At 43.9% G+C, this 19,977-nt stretch overlaps 1 protein-coding gene across 18 annotated transcripts in view; it reads right to left on the bottom strand.

The window, feature by feature from the left end:
* The window catches only part of ELMO1 (engulfment and cell motility 1), a 557,053-nt gene that overhangs the window by 43,841 nt on the left and 493,235 nt on the right, over positions 1 to 19,977 (bottom strand). For all 18 annotated transcript variants that reach the window (XR_008617342.1, XM_055084916.1, XM_024131642.3 and 15 more), the window contains one exon: positions 1,126 to 1,289. Coding sequence is in view for 17 of the 18 variants with exons in the window: in XM_055084916.1 (XP_054940891.1) it covers positions 1,126 to 1,289 (164 nt within the window). In the remaining variant the exon portion in view is untranslated. The remainder of the gene's footprint in view (positions 1 to 1,125; positions 1,290 to 19,977) is intronic.

Below are 19,977 nucleotides of genomic sequence, written 5' to 3'. Positions count from 1 at the left end.
AAGCAGCCGCATAGCACAGGGAGATCAGCTTGGTGCTTTGTGACCACCTAGAGGGGTGGGATAGGGAGGGTGGGAGGGAGGGAGACGCAAGAGGGAAGAGATATGGGAACATGTGTATATGTATAACTGATTCACTTTGTTATAAAGCAGAAACTAACACACCATTATAAAGCAATTATACTCCAATAAAGATGTTAAAATAAAAAGAATTAGAGAGAAAGGTTTAAGATGAACTTCATGACACCTATGATGTAAGATGACTTCATCGAAAGCTCAGAAGAAGTTGTGTCCAGTCTTCCGAGGGAACAATAAGAATAAATGTCAAACACTTTCCTTACCCCCAACCCTGTTTCCTATTCCCTTCCCTGTAAATTATAAAGGTAACAGTGCTGACCCAGCTCTTAGAAAAGAACAAGGGAAGATAAAGAGGCCAATACTAAGAAAGATAAAGCAAACAAAATAATCTAAAACAGTGCTCCTGTTCAAGGTTCAGAACATCTTAAAGATGGAAATTCATGAAATTACACAACCGTTGCAAGTGCATCTGATACAAAGTCCTATAGAAAGGGGCCCCTTGATTCTCCACCTTAGGCCTGTGGGTTGATAGTCACAAAAGCCATATGAGACGTTCTGACTCAAAACTGAGCCAATGGGGCAGGGAGAAAGTGGGTCTCTCTCTTCCTCTCAAGCTGGCTCTCCCTCCCTCCTACTCATGATACTTCAATGTTCATATTGCTTTAATTATTGGTAGGTCTCACTCTGGCTGGGGCAGAACATCTTGCCACTCAAGGGTACCTACATAGAATATAGCTTCATGGGCAAAACAAAATTGTCCCAAGTATTACAAAAGGTTTCAAACTTTTCAGCTGCAAATTCTTAGAGGACTCGTCAGTAACTGGGTCACTTCTTGGTTTAGATCCACCTGCCAGCACCTGTGCCCATCTCCTCCTAGCCCACCCCTGCCCAGTTTTTCTCAAGGAGTTGCTGAGACTTCAGGAACTGAGTAGAGCTCTTTTGTTGGCCTTCCATAAAGAGCTCACAATACAGCCCAGCTGCGTGATAAGCTTTCACTCTAGAAATGGTGCGTCAGAGCCTTTGAGAAGGTAGAGGGCAGGGGTAACTTACAAAATCGGGCGAGACTGGAAATCTTCCTGGTTCATCCTCTCAGACTGGCGGATTTTCAGGATCTCGGTGTAGCTCAGGTTCTGCAGTTTGCTCTTGAACTGGTCCAGGGAGCTAGGCTTGGTTGTAAGAGCTCTCATAACCTGCTCCTTCACCACCTGCATTACCTGTGAGAGTAAAGGAAGACCATAATTTTCCTGGGGATTGACCTTACCCATTCAGAAAAGTCTTCCACAGATAATGGTTCCCTACCCACTGATCCCTTTAGTTTGCACTCCCAGCCCTAACTTCAAGAGTGCTTTTTCAAAGAGTCAACCACCATGATGTACAGCTTCTATTTTCTCCTGTACCGCTGGAACCGCAAGAAAGGAGGTGGATTGACTAACTATGAAATGGGGGGGGGGACCGCGGGAGACTTAGGGTGGGAGGATATATGCATATTCATTTGCTTGATATATTATGTGACTGTAAACAATGCAAATTCAAGAACGAAAGAAGTCCAAGCAACAGCTAGAAGTCTGCATAATCATTATTTTTTTTCCAGGAGAAAATCGCTGAGACACAATTAACTGTGGAAGTTTGGTTGGCACCAGTTCAAGTGAATGTGAAATAATACCCACACCCGCCCCTCCTGGATTGCTTTCCCCATGTAGTTAAGGCCTGAGTGTTCATACAAATGATGTATTTGGAAATGTGCATGTGGTATTGCCTCTTTGAGCCAAGCACTAAAAAAAGAGGTCTACTGAATTAGAATAGACATATCCCATTGGAAACCTCAAGAAAGAAGAATATGGTAATTTTCTGCTTTAGGACAGGTCCAGCCCACAAGGAGGCAATTAACCATTGCCTCTATTAATGTGGATTCATCTTCATCAGAATATCTAGAGCAGGAAAAGACCAGAAAACACACAGAGGCATCCAAGAGACTGTAGTCTTGCTGCTTCTTTTTTTAATCTTACATTACAGGTGAGAACAACAATTGTTACCCTCGATAACGTACCTACTAAGTGCCAGATACTATGGAAGGTGCTTTATATATATTCCTTCTCTTAAGCTACTTAAATCCATGAGGTAGATATTATCATCTTTTACATTTCCATATGAAGAAACTGAAGCTTCAAAACCTTAAGTTAACTAGTTCAAAATCATACAGCTGATTGGTAGGTGAGTGAGCTGAGATTTGAACTTAGGACTGTAAACACTGTATTATACTGCCCCCCATACCACCATTTTTGGGTCGTTTGCAACTTACAAATAAGAAAAAATCACAAATGCACCTCAACTATGTGCTAGGTTCTGTGCCAGGCACTTTGCTGTTCATCACCTCATTTAATCCTCTTTCCAATACAGTAGCGTAGGTGTTTTTTTGTGTGTGTGTGTGTGCTATGCGGGCCTCCCTCTGTTGTGGCCTCTCCCGTTGCGGAGCACAGGCTCCGGACGCGCAGGCTCAGCGGCCATGGCTCACGGGCCCAGCCGCTCCGCGGCACGTGGGATCCTCCCAGACCGGGGCGCGAACCCGGTTCCCCTGCATCGGCAGGCGGACGCGCAACCACTGCGCCACCAGGGAAGCCCAGCGTAGGTGTTTTTAAACACTATTTTAAAGATAAGAAAAATGGACTCAGTGCTCTGTGGGAAAAGGATCTGAAAAAGAATAGATATATGACTATGCATAACTATATCACTTTGCTGTACACCTGAAACCAACACAACACTGTAAATCAGCTATACTCCAATATAAAATACAAAATTTTTTAAAAAGGTAAGAAAATGGAGACTGAGAAGGATTGAGAACTTGTCCAAGGTCATAGATATCTAGTTGAATTCTAAGATACCCTTATGGTGGACAGAGCAAACATTGAGTGTTGAACAGCCCTGGGGTACCTCTCCTGTCACTATAAATGTGATCTCAGTATGCTCCTACGGCTTCTAATCAGTTGTTCATTCAACAATTCACGCATCGTGGATACTTCAGTAATTGTTCACTGACTAGTCCCACCAAAATGTCACTTTCATGAAATGTTATTGTAATAGAAGTAACAGTTTTACAGCATGGAAAAGACTGTGGCAATCCAGAACTTTCAAACCTGCCTGATGGCCAGGTGATGGGAAAAATCTCACTACCTTGGGACATATCAGACAGCTGAAAGATCCTCCAAACATGGGACAGCTCCTTGTACTTGCTGAGCTCTGTTTAATGGTGCTGCCCCCTCTCTGATGGTGCAGGTTGCTTTCTCCAAGTGTGTGTCTCTCCTATAGCGGTCCTATCATGTGAGGACCTGTCCAGTGATCTGCTGGGGTCTACAGACATCGGGAGGCTGAACAAGAAAGTCAGTCCTCCTTGGTAGCAAAACCCAATATGCCTTCAGAAAAACCTGAGCATCAGGGGAACCCACAAGCCCATGAGTCCCCTCAGCTCAGGGATACCCCATATCCTCACTCTTTAGTCATCTGCATACACATTGCTTGCAGTGTCCTCGTGCAACCAGGAATCCCATGTCGACTGCATTTTCCTTTAGTCAACTGAACATGGCTGAACCGAGGGTAAGATGAGTCATAGGTGGCCGGGAGACAAACAGGTCTATCTATTTTCAAGTGATATCAACCCTCATTTTTCCTTATATGCTTCTGACCTTTAGGAATCCAGGTTCACAGTAAGAATACTCTCTACTAGGTAACCTATTTGCATTTTAATAGGGGCTATCTGGGAAGCAATATTTTATTAGAAATTAAAAATAGATTAGAAATAAATCTAATGGCAGGGATCTCAGGAAACTTCAGACGAAACAGTGAAGGATAACAGATCTGTATCATCCACTTATGGATCTGCTTTATCCAGTAGGCACCACTATTCTCAGAGGACCTGCGTGCCATGCTTGCCCTGTGAAGAAGACGTTGCTGGTGACAACAGTGATATAAAGGCATGAAGGCAACTGTCTTCCAGACCACTGACTCATGGGAGTTTCTAGGGCCATGGCTGGGTTGCTCTCTTCAGTATAACTCAACTGGTTATTAGCTTACTATAAATCAGACTGTATTGATAGAAGCTACTAACAAAAAATTGCTTGAGAAGCATTATTTGTGATGTCAACACAGCAAACGTTGCTGAGTGTTTACCATGTGTCTATACTGGGTGGACAGTATAAGGGACATTAAGGCCCTTGCCTTAATGTGAACGAAGGGTCTAATAAGAGAGCCAGGATGGACAAAGATCATGAAAGCAGAAGTGTGGACAAGACAGAGCAGGTGGAGTGATGAACGCTGCTGGCAGCGGGGGAAGGTATTTCAGAGAAGAAGACATCACATGGATTTTGCAGAAAGAATGGCTGTTCGGTGGTGTGGAAATAGGTAAATAATATGGAAATGACCACATCTTAGCCACTTGGAACCTGGGCTGTATCTGAATTGGAACCAGTTACATAAACATTGTTTCATGCCCCCAGCGTAACGGCAGAGAGGAAAATTTCCAGTTGACCCTCCACCTGATCTGCTTCTTTATTTACTCAGGCAAAACGCTAAATTTCCAGTTGACCTTCCACCTGATCTGCTTCTTTATTTACTCAGGCAAAATGCTAAATCTGGGATGCTTCACAAATTTTGAAATTGTTACCGTCTCATATCATGCAGTATAAATGGTGGCTGAATTTGGTCCAGGCTGAATTATAACACTTTGCAGTTTCGTGTGAGGGGCACCACAGGAGCTGCCCCTTTCCTCATTTAGAGAAACTCTGAGTTGAGCCAAGGAGGTAACTGTCTTCTCCTAATGTTATTTGACCTTCTGGTGGGAGGTAAGACATGTAAAAGAGACAAAGATATAGCCATTTGAATGCAAAAAATGAAGAAGAGATTTTAAAATAGAATCAGGTTAATGCTGAGAGAGTTTTAGAGCTATCTCCACTTCCCTTGTTTTATAGATAAGAAGACAGAAGCCCAGAGGGCCAGGTGATTCCCCTTCTTCATGTGTTTCTTAAGGGGTGTCAGAGATGACAGTCACCAGACTACATGTGACTAGACACAATGATCATGCTAGTAAGTGGGCATGTGACATGAACTGACCAATCAGCATCCTTCTCCAGACTTTCCTGACTTGACTTGAGGCAGAGCTGAACATGCTCTTTTCCCCTCAAACTGAGACCTGTAAGACTGTCCCTTAATATACGGGAAAGTGGAAGATAATGAGACCAATTCCAGTAGAATCAGACAGAAGAAAGTGTGTGTGTGCGTGTGTGTGTGTGTGTGTGAAAAAATGTGTTAATAACGGTGACGCCATATTCAACCACAAAGTCAGTTCAACCCTGACATTTGCTGGTTTGGTTACATAGGCCTTTTTCTTTTCTTAAAATGGTTTGAATGGGATTCTTGTCACTTTCAACCAAAGATCTCAACAAATACATGCAATGAAGTATGCAGGAGTACCAGCTTATGGGGCTGAGGTTGCCCAGATTGGAGAAAAAATAGGAGAAGGAAGCTGGATAGAAACAACAAAGCTGCTTTGGTAAGAAATAACTTAAAAAATCATATTCATTTATATGCTCATGGTTGTACCTTTGCATGGAAATGATGATAATCCCCTATGTAAGTATGGGAAACTTTGCAGCTCCTACTTATATCTTATGCTTAAAATCCAGTTAGAGTTTCATTTCTCTAGCTTAAGACTTCGATCCCTGCTAGATGTAAGCATCCATAAGTGGAACAATCCTTTAAATGCCCAGCAATCATTTACACTTCAATGTGAAGAAAATATAGCCCATTTTCTAAGGGTAGGTTGATAAGGGAGACGAGATCTAGAGGGCCCTGGCCCTAGGGAAAGGGATGCAAGTGGTAGGTATATAGCATAAAACAGCAGCCAAAGACTGGTTTTGCCTACTTCACAGTTTTGCTTGGCACTGGCCATTGACCATTGTACTATGGTCACTCCGTGTGCCAAGCACAGTGACCCCCACGATAGATGTCATTGTTTTTTTAAGAAGGGACAGAATAGTCAGATAAGTCAACTAGTCTTCTATTCCTTTGCAAAGTAGCTTCTACAAGGATTAGAATTGATGGTATAACGTCTCTGTTAATGCTCTATGTGTGCGATTTAAATCAAGACTCTCACAATCACCATCCTTAACTCTGTCCTCTTTGGAAATTATCAGACCTTTAATCACTGTTTGAAAAACCCACAGATGGTGCTGCAGAGGCATCAGTAAATCAATGAACTTAAAACTTCTTAATTACAACATGTGCTTTGCTACAGTATGTTTTCAAAGAAAACATACTCTTAGAATCTGAATGTGGTATTGACATTATTTAATCAAGGCCCGAAGCATGCCTGCGGTCTGAGCCATGCGTTTCTGGAGTTTTCCCAGCTCATGTTTGCTGTAATAATGTCACATGTTAAATACAAAAGAAGTGGGGGGTCTCACAAGACACTTGTACTTCAAATGGAGAAAAACCTTTTGGCTCCTTAGAGTGGATTAAAGGTGTAAGAGCCGGGGATCCCTGAATAGAATCGAGCATGCTGTTGGGCTAACTGTATGCTCTGGTTGCATTGTTGTTAACTGAAATGTGCTCCTGACCCACTGAGCCTCCATATGCTTGTGGTCTCGTCACCTCTTTGACCCTGCCTTTAGAGCCACAACTTTATCCAGTAGCGTTCATCCATTCATTCAACAACTGTTTTTGAGCACCTACAATGTACAAGGCCCTGTGAGTGAGCGCTTGTGCTGAACGAACTCCCTCTCGGTCTGGGAGAGTGAAAGACATGCACATACTTGCCTCCCCCAAGAGAGGAAGTGACGTCACAGTGGAGCAAGGGCAAGATGTTTATCCCCCCAATACTTACTGAGCCCCTCTCAAGGGCCAGCGGGCTGAGGGTACAGCACGGGGACTTTGGCTTAAGGAGAAGCAAGATGTGGACACAAAGAGGTGCAGGGAAGGAGCCAGTCTTGGTGGGAGAAACTGCATGAGCCAAGGCTCGGAAGGAGAGTACAGCTCTGGGTGGGGAAGAGTGGCTAGTGGTTTCGTTTAGTTGGACAAATGAGGTGGGGCTGCAAGGTAAGGCTGGGCAGATGGTGGATGGCTTTGCTGGTTAAGATGAAAACCGTGGATTGTTTCTTCTGTTACTAATGATAAATCACCAGAGGATTTGGGGAGGTATGATTGGATTCAATAATATAAAGTATGTTGGGACACATGCGAAGGAATCTTTATTCCTGGTCCAGCTGGGGAAAGGAGGGATGTCAGCAAAGTCTACATGGCTGAGACAAAATTGTCGCTGGGACTTGAAGGATGAATGGGAGTTACGAGGGGAAGGAAGAGGAAAGGGGAATCCAGGCAGAGGGACCGGTAAGAGCAAAGGCAGAAGGTAGGCAGTGCACGACTCAGGTATTAAAGAAAATATGCTTTTGGAGCCCACGTTGGCAGTTTTCAGCAAACAGTTGGGTACTGGTTTCAGGATAGTTTCACAGCCTTTAGAGCTCAGCGCACACAATTTTGAAGCCAGGCTGCAGACTTCCTCAAGACACTCAATCCCTCCCAGACTCATCTGCATCATCTATAAACTGGGAGAACGAATCATTTGGGATTCATCAGGTAATTGTTAATGAGATGAAGCCTAACACCCTTTAAGGTACATTGTAGATATTCAGCAAACGTGAGTTCCCCTTCTCAAGTCTTAGTTTGCTCACGCAAAGTGGAAGCACTGACATAGTAGCATGAATACTACTATGCATGCTACTATGTAAGCATAGTACAGAGTTCACAGGGTTGTTGAAAAATCCATTCAAGATATTACAAGCAACGTACCTGATACATTAAATGGAACATACTAGAATCACAACAAATGTGAGTTCTCTTACCATCTGGTAATGAAATTATGTCAGAGGTTTCTCCTATAAAAATATTCCCAGACCACATCTGTATCACCTGGGAACTTGCTAGAAATTCAACTTCTCGGCCCACCTCAGACCCACTAAATGAGAAACTCTAGGAGTGGGCGTAGGAATCAGTGTTTCAACAGCTGCTCTGGGTGATTCCGATGCACCCTCAAGTGTGAGAACCTCTGATCTCAGCAGACATCCAGCACCACTTCTGAGCCTTCAGTATGGCCTCTGTAGCAATTCTTGTCATATCACTGTAAAGCAGTTAAGTTAGTGATTGGTGTACCTTTCACCCCATCTAGATTGTAAATCCCTGGAGAGGAGGCACCGTTTCTTATTTGTATTGTGGCCCATGGTACTTAGCAAGTATCTTCCAGACTGTAATGATTCATATGTTCACTATCAAAGATTCTCAGGCTCCTACCTTTCATCTGTAGAATTAAACAAATGCATCCTTAACAGAACTGTAAGACTGTCAACAGGGTTTTCAAAGAGCACTTTTATACAGCCTAAAGAATAATGTTTGTGGCTTTGAGATGGTGTCGTAGGGTTCCAGAGGTCATTCTGGGCTTCCTTCCAGAGCTGAGCTGGAAGGGGCTGATCTGAAGCCGAGCGGAGGGTTTCTGAAGAAGCCACAGCAGTACACCACTAAAGGAGGGTCAGGGCTTACAAAAAAGTGCAATTTCCCCAATCCGCGGTGCCCATTAAACGGATTTATCTTCATAATGGAGAGAAAAGGCTGTCTTGGAGAAGACAGATGCCAACGCAGTCCAGCATTAAAATGACTCATGGGGGACAGTTCTCATCACTGGGCTTCAGGACTGGATCAGTTTTATTCCCAAGAATGTTCTTTACACAAAACAAAATGACAGAAGGCTCACAAGGACCAAAAGATTGGAGGGAGTCAGCCTGAAGAGGGGTCTTGGGGAAGGAAGACCCCAAGTACTCATGTGTAGGCAGGATACCTTCCTGGAGACTGGGATCACTTTGGGGGGCTACTCTCCAAGGTTAGAACATGGGGAGAAGTGGCCTTGCCCAGAAAAAGTTCGAGAAGTTAGGGTAAAAACTGGTGACTTACCTGGCAGGGACAATTATTGACCCAGATGTAGGCTGTCGATTTTCCCCTCCACCCTCCAGAGGTCTTTAAAATTAGGACAACTGGAAACTGCCTAAGCCAGTCCACGCAAACGAGAGTTTGTGCTGTGTAGTGTCAAGTGTATTGACACTTGAACAAAAGAGAAAAATAAAAATGCTTTCTGGGCCCAGGGAGCAGCATTTAAATTTTCTGTATTTATTTTGGGGCAGTTTGGCATAGAGCAGAGGTTGGCAAACTTCTCTTAAGGGCCAAGTAATAAATATTTTAGGCTTTGTGGACCATATAGTGTCTGTAGTAACTAATCAGCTCTGCTGTGGTGCCGTGAAAGTGGCCACAGATATAAGTAATGATGAACGTGGCTGTGTCCCAGTGAAACCTGATTTGACAAGACAGGTGGTGGGCTGGGCTTGGCCTGCAGGTGGTTGTTTACCAAGCCCTGGCATGGAAGAAAAATGCCTGGTTTTAGAGTCAGGCAGCGCTCATTTCAAAGTCTGCCTCGGTCACTCACTTAGCTTGGCAAATTGCTCCAGCTTCTCTGAATCTGTTTCCTTGTCTATAAAGTGGAGGTGAATATCTTTAGTTAGGATTAGAAGATGCACAGCATTGACCTCAATACATTATACCCATCATTAAGAGGCTTCCTGTGAATCACAGTCCTAAAGACGGCTTCTCCAAAGGAAAAAAATCTTCCTTGCAGCATGCAAACAACCTCATGACCACCCGGGGGGGTTCCTAACATGTGCAGGGCAATTCAAGATTATATTTATGTTGCATTGAGTACAATTGATTCGGACAGATTAAAGAGTTGGTTTTTTAAACAGTGTTCTCAACTCTCCCCCTGAATGGTTTCAGGGACTGGAAGATACTTTGGCCCACTTTTGCATCCTCCTGCCAATCCTCCCACTGGGGTTTGACCAGTGCAGTCCCCTGCTGACGGGTCTGGCTCTCCAGGGCCCCTTGGGGTCGGCTGAATGTAAATGAACAGAAACTGTTCTGAAATCACAGAGGGTCAGCTCAGTTGGTGTGCAACCTCCAGCTCATCCTCGACCTCATCATATGTCCTCAATTATACCAGATGAATTTGAAATAGTTTGTTCATTAATAAAGGCAAAAAAGTGCCTCTGCACTTCACAGAGGATGTGATCTAATCCTGGCATGCAGTAATCATAAGAATCAGCAAGCTATTTAACTTCTCCTTGTTGCTGTTGCTCCAGTGGGTCTTAAAAGCTCTCTGAGGTCTAAGCTCCTGTGGGAATCCCTCTGAGGGGTTGATGATGACCTAATTCTGGGCGAAAGGCCAGTGCTGTGTGTGACGCGGGCAGTGAGGTCACCATGACTGTTCCTAAGATGGCATTTCCGAACCCAGCAAATACTAGGCTTGTTATGCATCACGTTAAGAGCCAAGATTTGTACCCAAGAGCTGAGAATAAGAACAGTTCGCTGTAGACTGGGACTGTCCATTGGTTTCACTTCTCCCAAGTTAGAGTCTGGAATGCAAACTGCTTATAGCCAAGGCCTGTTCTCGGGACGCCACGTATCTGTACTGTGCCCGTAATGCAACTCTGGGTTACATTATGTCTTTGGTGAGTGATGAAAAACTAGGTAGCAATGATCAAAATAATGGAACTACCTGGGCTTAGGAACCTGAATGTTCATGAAAGTTGGGAACTTTGCTCTGAGGATTATAGTTTTCAGGAGTGGTGTGATGTTCACTCACCTCTTGAATATCTGTCCCTTCCTCTACTTCACGTCATTCTCACTGACTCGTCCCTGGACCCCTGCCCCACTACCTGTCCATGTTTACCCAACAACCTCTGACTTCAACTTTACCCCTTCCAGCCCCTCCTCACAGAGGCCAGATTATTTCCCAAATGCAAATCTGATCACATCATTTGCTTGGTTCAGCACTGCCTGTGGGTGAAGACCAGCTCCTCTAGTGTGACCACATGGGCCCTCGAGGTTACCTTCCACTCCCACCCCCCCAACCGATGCCTCCTACTTGGAACCACCCTTCAGACCCCATGACCTAGCCGCACTGAGATCCTCTCAGTGCCTTGAGCTTCACCCCGTGCCTTCATTTGTGCTCTTCCTTCCACCTGTGACTAATGCCCTCCTTTCTAATACTTGCTCTTTCTTCAATTCTAGAAATCCATTTCTGACCTGCAGCCCTCCCCCTAAAGGCGATGTAGGACCACATATTCTCCCATCGTAGGACTGTCCCATAATGTCATGGGCTGTGTCCTTGGTTACTCTTGCATATCCAGAGTCTGCAGGATCCGATCACATAGTAACTGACAAAATGCCTGTTTAATTTATGACTGATGGACTTGACAAATGATTAAAAGAAAGAAATAGCCTCAAAATCAGTAATTCCCAACCCTCAGTCTACAACAAAATTCAAAACGTACCTTTGCCTGGCCTCACCCCCAGAGATTCTGATTCATCTGGTCTGGAATGGGTTCCAGACACTGGTCATGCTCTACAAAGCCACCCAGCGGGTATTAATGTGCAGCTGGGGTTGAGGGCTACTGGTCTAAATGAGGAGGCCTAAGAAGGTAGGAAGGAGCTATGATGGTTGCCATTCCTAGGAAAAGAGAAAGGGACATGCAACCTTCCCTCAGAAATGTAAGTTACAAAAATGTAACTTACAGATGAGGAGCCCAGACCTCAGCTTGTCGCTGCCCTCAGTTCCCCCAAGGGGTGGCCTTCAGGTACCAGCTACAGTGGGGACAAGATGAGTGCTCTCACCTGGGAAGTCACAGAGATGGTCAGGAGAGAGTGTCTGCTCTGAGCCCGCTAGGGCTCTTAGAAGCCACCTCCACTCGGTGGGCTGCTTCTCACCGAGGCAGCCACAGCCACTGTGGTGAGAGCATCTGCCTACCTGGCTCAGGTGCCACCTAAGGGCTTTCTTTAGCAAGGGCAGCCACCGTCTCCCCAGTAAACCCACAATCCCCTGGGCAGCAATCAGCATCAGGGTTTCCGGATACAGGGCAGTAGCCCGAGTGCCGACCCTGAGCGGGCAAGCCTGTGGTCCAGACGGGCCTGGGGAACCTGACGGAGGATTATTATTAGAGAGAGTATAGAAGATGACTTTTCAGACTCACCCGGAGAGCAAAGCAGATGGCACCGGAGCAGTTAGAAAGGGAGCTAGCTGCTTGGTACTGCTGTTTGCTTGCTGAGAACGTCCCCTGGTTTTAGCTACAAATAAAGTGGGAATCAGATGGCGGGGGCAGTGATGCTTAGGCAGCTTCAAGCATCCTGAGAAACTGATCATAATCCAAACTGAGAGCTCCGAGGGCTTTGCCATTAGCCCCCCAAATAACTCATTACACAATGCCTGACCTGCGATTCCGCGCAGGTGCTATCTGGGTGATTTCACGTTCCAAAGTCTAAGACACTAAGAGCTGCCCTCCTCCTCACAAGAAGGCATTTTAATTTAAGGTTTCAGGCATGTTTATAGCCAGTAAAAGAAGTAAACCTTTCAACCAGCAATTAGTCTTAAAATCAATTAGTGCTGGGTTTGTTGAAGAACAAAGGATGTGGAAAAAACATCCTTCTCACTTTCTACAGCAACCACAGGAAGCCAGCTCAAAAGAGGAAACAGAAAAGGTGACGTTTGGGATCACTGCCTTCCCTCTGTATCCTGCCCTTGAGGGGAGAGAGATCAAGAGGCAAACAGTCGTGTGACCAAGCTTCCTTTCCCCACTGAAATGGGGAGTCAAATTAATACAGCAATCAGGCTAGATTTGCAGGTTAGCTGACTGAAGGCTCTGTTGGACAGCAGGAAGCTATTTTCACCAGTGTCTGAGGATGCTGGTCTCAGGCAAGTAAAGTCCACACCAATCATATTAGTGGGTGGCATTTAATCCACAGCTTTGAATAAACAATATGTCAAGCAAGTCAGTCAAAATATGGGACCATGAATGGTGAGAAAGGCAGAAACCAACGGGGCTGGTTTTCTGGCAAAGAAGGTTGAAATAGTCTCTTCCAATAGCTTTGGGGGAAAATGGCTACAAATTTTTAATAATTCTGCTACTGTTGGTTTTCTAACACTCGTTTACCAAACTTAGCCATACTTTGTCAAGCTCAAGTGTTGAAAGCAAAGACTTAGGCAAATCTTCTGAAAGTTACAAAGAATGACCTTCCCAACGGGCCAGTCTCCCAAACTAGAGTTGCTACTGAGGTGCTGTGCTCTACGGTACCCTGGCTGACCACGGTGGGGGGTAGGGGCTGGACTGCCGCTCCTAGGAGCTCCCCAAAAGCAGGGGAGGAATTTTATTGAAGAAGTAACTGAGCGTGAAAGGAGTTTTCTTTTTTAAGTTCCACAATGATGATGCCCAAATACACGGTACTAAATGATAAGCAATTTCCTTGGTCTGTTCATGGATAAATGGCATCCACAGATACCCCTTTAAACATGATGGGCTGTTTACCAACAAATCTGAGATCCATTCACTGCCCTTCTTCACTCATTCATGGGTAAGGTGTGAAGAAAAGCAGTGAACGGTGACCGTCTGCTCACGTGTTGAGCTTCCCCCATGTGTCTCAACCTCTGTGGACGGTGGGATTTTACCTAATTCATCTCTGTGTGTCCAGCATCCAGTATGAGTTTCAAAAATATTCGCAGAGTGAATGAATGAACTAAACGGAAAATGGACCGAAAAAATATCAGATAAATCAGCCCCAAACTCTTCTAAAATTAGTCACCATTAAGAAATAAATGCATTGTCTACTGTCTCACATGGAGGGTGAATCCTGAAGCCTCACACATTTGGCTCTCCCAGCATACTTTGCATAAGCTGTTCAACAGCGACAAACGAAAGGGGACAATGTGCCCCTCTGGAAGGGAGATTTAATAAACTTTTCGTAAGCAGACTGCTCAGGCAAGACCACAGGGGATACGGGGTGGGAAAGGCAAGGTCTGGCAAGGCTCCCGAACTCAGAGGACATAGGAATCGCTGCTTTGGCAAGTCACTCTAGAAGGACAGTGCCACCAAAACCGAAGTGTTGGTGCATGCTCCTCAGCACACACACCGGGCAGGGGGGATGGCCATGCAGTGGGACTTAAATTAAGCAGAGCCCACTGGTCTAAACTCTGACATACAGGGAAGGAATGTTCTTGCCACACTTGTCCAAATACTCTTCCCTTTCAGTATGCATCAAATTAAGAGTGCGATCTTTTTTTCCCACTCAGTAGTCTTACTTCATAAAAAAAGTAATTATAAACTTTAAAATTATGAAATATTTCAAACAGAAAATAATACAGCAGATAATCATCCACCATGGCAATTTTATTTATGTCAACATTTTGCCGTATTTGTTTTAGATGTCTTTTTTAAAGACACAAAATGCCATAGGTGTCATTCTTTCCTCATTCTCCTCTTGCCAGAGATATATTCTTTCTGTAGATATTTTTATAATTCTACATATGCCTTATCCATAAATAACATGTAGTATTTTCTTGTGTTTTTACAGTTTAAAAATGGTATATCGAATGTTTGTTTCTATAGTTTACAGTGTGATATTATAAGTGGACCATTCTTTGTTGAGAAATTTAGAACACTATGGTAGGCTTTTTAATTTCCAAATAGATTCAGCTGAATCATCAACAAACACCTTAAGAGTAAATATGTTTTATTTTCTAAATTTTCTCTAATAAGTTGTCAATTCTGGGTATTGCATTAGAAGCTTTAGAAGTACAGTTGACCATTGAACAACATGGGTTTGAACCCTGTGGATCCACTTATCCGTGGATTCTTTTCTATAGTAAATACTGCAGCACTACATGATTTGGAGTTGGTTGAATCCTTAGATGTGGAGCCACGGATATGAAGGAACTGCCCAAACTGTATGTCATATATGGATTTTGGACTGTGCAGAGGGTTGGTGTCCTAACCCCCATGTAGTTCAAGGGTCAGCTGTATATGTTCAGTCCTGTATTAGCTCAGCTAACATTTGTCAGGCATCTAACACATGCTAATCACTGGCTGAAGTGCTGGCAACACAAAAACCAGATCCAATGCTCACTCTTGCAGAACTCAAAGGCAGTTAGTGGGAAGTAGGTGTATAAACACATAATAACAGTGGCCCTCAATAGGCGCTATTATGCGTATGAGTTACCAATATAATTTGGGGGCAGGGAAAGCCAAGTGATGATTTAGCACACTACTGGTTTTTGCGCATACAAACACATTTCTATTCTTGCCCGATCGCTTCAAGGACTGCACTTCTCAGAGTGTACTGAAATTATGTATTCACTACTGGTTTCCCGTAGGACCCTGAGTCCTTTGAAGGAAGAGACTATACCTCATTTTTCTTTTTATCACTAGTGGATTTTAAAATTTCTCATACCTGGGAAATTTCCCCCTCAGTCTAGTAAACCGAAGGTCAATTTGACTTGACCTGGGGTCAAATCTGTGCGATGGTTTTAAGCAGAGGGGAAGAGGGTGTTTATAACAGTAGCAATGATAGATTAACTCTGGTTAACACACTACTGTACCAACATCCTGCTGTATTTCTCCCAGATGGTTGTAAACTGTGACATCTCATAAATCCCCAGGCCTTTTCTTTTCCGTGGCTGGTTATTACACAGTCCCAGGGCAGAAGAGCACTTCCCAAACTAAAGTAATTGTGAGCCATCTTTAAAGGAGAACCTGTCAACCACCATGGCCACAAAGCTCAGACAATTAAAACAGCCCCAAGTGCCCTGATTCTGCAAAATCCTTAGTCATTTGGTGGTTTGGAGCTAATGCACCCAAGGAAGATCTGAAATGGTTCTTGTGTTTTTTCCACTCAATACCTCTTCCTTTCTGCTCATTCACTATATCTCTCTCAGTTGGATGAAGGCAGCTATTGCCACAGTTTCCAGAAATCCACTGGGTCTGCCATGCTTTCACCTGCATGTGATTCCCCCCTTACTGATGGGTCCTTTGGAGGAAACAGCATAGATGGCAATTATATGGCATATATACCATCATTCTTCTCTCCCATGACAATGGCAGACATGACTAATCTATCATGGCACTTTTATTTCCTGCTGAACCAGGACTCTGTCTGCAGGCAGTCCCTACCAATCAATTGAATTTGGTATTCACAAGAGCACCCACCCATCATCTCTGAAGCAACTGATGTTGGTCAGCAATAGTTAACCTTATCTAACACATTTGACTGTTCAATAACTTTGCATTAGACTTTCTTAAAAGTCCCAATGACCCAGACCAAATTTTTTCAGGGCCTGAAATTATGTTCAGTTTTATGTCCTTGTGAAAGTTGTTTAGCCCAATAGCTAAACAGTATTTCTATCTCACTTACCATCTTGGCAATTGAAGCCAATACTAACACCTTTGGAAATGGTGTACTGTCCAGGGAAAGGACTTAGTCATGGGCCTAAGAATAGTGCCAAACACTCAGGAGGGCCTGACACATTTGTTGAATGGATAAAATAGTGGGAAGACATGGGTCTCCTTGTTCAAACTGTAGGCCTTCTGATGTTGAACATAATCGCCTTTTCCCTTCTTTTCAAATTTCAATTAGCACGAACATCTGACAGGTGAAAGCTAGAGTCCAGGAATTGTCTGGGGATTAGGGGTGAGGAAGATGATATCTGTTTTACCCAGTGGTGTCTGCTGATGGGATAAGCAGAATCACTGTCTCCTGAAGGAATGCTTGAGGACCTGCAGGAGCCAAAGATTTTAGAACCAAAAGGGGACAAGTGTCACTGAAGATGGTACAGAAGATGATAGTCCTTTGGAACCAAACTTGAAACCTGGTGACTTCAATTAATTGGTAGCCATCCATTTTTCTGTGCAGGTTGGAAACCATGGGCTGGTATGCACAGGTGCACAAGGATTGATGAGATGCTGAAAGAGCCATGACACAGAAAATGTTACAAAGTGTTTATCGGTATTTGTCCAAACTTCTTTTTCTGAGATCTCATATTGTCAAAGTGACTTCTCCTTCTGTTTTATCTGCTTTGAGTATAAAAAATAAAAAGTCCTTGCCCTCAAGGCATTAAGTACTGCCCAATAACTTTTCCCAAACCAATAACTATATTGTCTAAAAGTGGAGGTGAGGCTTCTAGGACATCTCAAGAAGGATCATGGATGTTACAGAAAAATTCAGCCCGAGCAATAAATAAATGAATGGATGACTAAGTGAATAAAAGAGACAAACAGGGCTTCCCTGGTGGCGCAGTGGTTGAGAGTCCGCCTGCCGATGCAGGGGACACGGGTTCGCGCCCCGGTCCGGGAAGATCCCACATGCCGCGGAGCGACTGGGCCCGTGAGCCATGGCCGCTGAGCCTGCGCGTCCGGAGCCTGTGCTCCGCAACGGGAGAGGCCACAACAGTGAGAGGCCCGCGTACCGCAAAAAAAAAAAAAAAAAAAAAAAAAAAGAAAAATGTTTAAAAGAGACAAACAAATAAATGGGAGTGAGTTAGCACTGAAGAGTAGATGCATCTCTCCACAGTACTATCTGCTGTGCCCCTCCTTCTGCATAGGGTACTGTACTAGCCAGTGGGAAATGGGGGTGAGGTAGGCAGAGAGATACAGGACTCAGCACATATAAGAAATTATATATAACTTCACAATTCTACAACTTTTGATTGGGTAGAACTATAGAGGTCAGGTTGCAGCACATGCCAAGGTAGAATTAAGTGACTTACTCAAAGTCACACACTAGACAGTGACACAGTAGCGATTTGAGCCGAAAGCTCCCGACTCCTACCTGGCAGGGAAGATCACTTCCAGCTGGGGTGGTTAGGAAGCATTGTATGAACAAGGCAGGTTCTGGGTGGGGTCCTGCAGGATGGGTATGATTTAGATCTAAAAAGAGAAGTGAGGGGGATGCGCTTTCGAAGCCAATAGAAAGGCAGTTGCTCAAGATCACTTTGGCTTTAGTGAAAGGAAAACAGCAAGCCCTGGAGTCAGGCAGAACTGGGTTTGATTCTTGGCTCTCTCACTTTCACCATCTATGTATCCTGGAGCAAATTTATGAAACTCCCTAAGCCTCAGATCCCCAGTAAACTGGAGATTACAGTGTAGACCTTGCAGTGTGGTGTAAGGATTAAAGGAATGTTTGTTGAGCAGCTTCTTTGAGACTAGACATACATGACGGTTATTGTTTATTCTTATTCACTTAGGGAGAGGGGTAGGAAGTAAGCTGTGAGGGACAGGTCAGGATCAAACTATGCATGCCTGTAGCTGCCAAGTAGGAGAATCTGAACTGTATCTTGCAGGAAGTGATGAAAAATTAAGATCTTTGAGCAGAGGAACAAAGTCATAAAGTCAAACATTAATAACTAAACCAGGATACCTAGTGCCTACCTAGCTTTGCATTTTTCTTCTTATCCTGCCTCCTGTGTAACTCTGGGCTCATCCTCTCATCTCTGTATTTTCTCCCACAAAGTGGATTTGGGCATCCTTGTAACTTTTGAATTGAGCATTTTGGATGGGCTAGTGAAAAATGCCCTCTAAAAAGGGGTTTATTTATCTTTTGGAAATAAATATTCCTAAAGTCTCGGGCCAGGAGTTGTCAATGGAACTTCAGAGATGCTTTCTGTCAGTAATAGGGAGAGAAGGTCCGTTCTGGAAAGGATAAAATAAGGTGCTGTGCCCAGTTTTGGGATACCACTAAAAGGCCAGCACTCTAATTAGCACTGAGACATTTTCTCTATAACTTCAAGATCAATGTAACTCTTCCTTATTGTCCCACCTAAAGGACAGAAAGAGGCAAAGAGGAGAAATCTTGAGTAAAGAAATGGATGTCAAACCAACATGGTACAGCAGGTGAATGAAATGAGAAGGAAAAATAAGGTACAAAGGCAAGAAAAACACTACCCTTAAAACTTTGTGTGTGTGTGTGTGTGTGTGTGTGTGTGTGTAAAGTTCATTTGGTAAAGAAAATGTAAAGCTATAGATGCTTGTTCTTTGGCATAAGATCTTCAAAAGGAACATCTAAAGATACTCACTGATACAAGTGCCTTTTGTCTGAAGGTGTGGCTGGGAAGCAGGTAGGCTCCATAAGCAAGTTTATAAATGGTGAGACCCAAAGCACAGAAAAATGATGCAGTTGTACAAGTATTATACATCAGTAACATGCCTTACACTGAATCCGGGGTGCCTACCAAGAAACCACACCCCAAGACTTTTTTTTTTTTTTTTTACCGCAGAACCTGCCTCTTCCCTAGTTAAGATAAAAGTCATACGGATGTTTCTAAATGACTCCCCCTCTCTCAAGAGCACACCTCCTGTGCTCCCATCGGCCAAGTTCCAGCTATTTGTCTTTGGCTAACTGGGTTTCTAAGATGGCTCTGAGAATGGCTCACTCTGGGCACATCATTAATCAGTGCCAAACTAAACAGGCTAGAGCCCCAGCTGAGAGTACAGCAGTTGGCTCATCAGCCCAACACATAATGAACAAACATGAGTGATGACTACTGGGTAAACACCATGCAGAGAACGCGAGTCACCTCAATGAGTCTTGCTTTAGACATTACACCTAGGAAGGCTGTCTGACAGATATGGATATCCCAATTGTTTCAGACATATAGTAATTTTCCAATGAGGTGAAGCTTGCTGGCTTTTATTTAAAGTGTTAAATTGTAAGAAGGTTAAAATTTGGGTCGTTTATCGAGTATATCCAGCTACTTGTGTGACACTGGATAAATGGATCTGAGCTGTAATAATTCCCATCCAGTAAAGGAAACTTAAGAGTGGCTTTGTCAGTAGTTTTGTTAAAAAGGACATTAGAAGGCCTTGAATTATAAGAAAAGGTGCCTGCCACGTCTACGTCTTATTAAGAAATGTTCACACTTTAGAAAAAAGATGGCATGCCCATGGAAAGTCATCCTGTAAAGGGAGCAAATTTAATTATCTCTAATGTTAATGCTACCAGGGATTG

This window comes from Physeter macrocephalus, chromosome 5 (assembly GCF_002837175.3).
Source record: "Physeter macrocephalus isolate SW-GA chromosome 5, ASM283717v5, whole genome shotgun sequence".
Taxonomy (NCBI): domain Eukaryota; kingdom Metazoa; phylum Chordata; class Mammalia; order Artiodactyla; family Physeteridae; genus Physeter; species Physeter macrocephalus.
The sequence above is the reverse complement of the archived record's forward strand: the minus strand, read 5'-3'. Positions and strand labels throughout refer to the sequence as shown.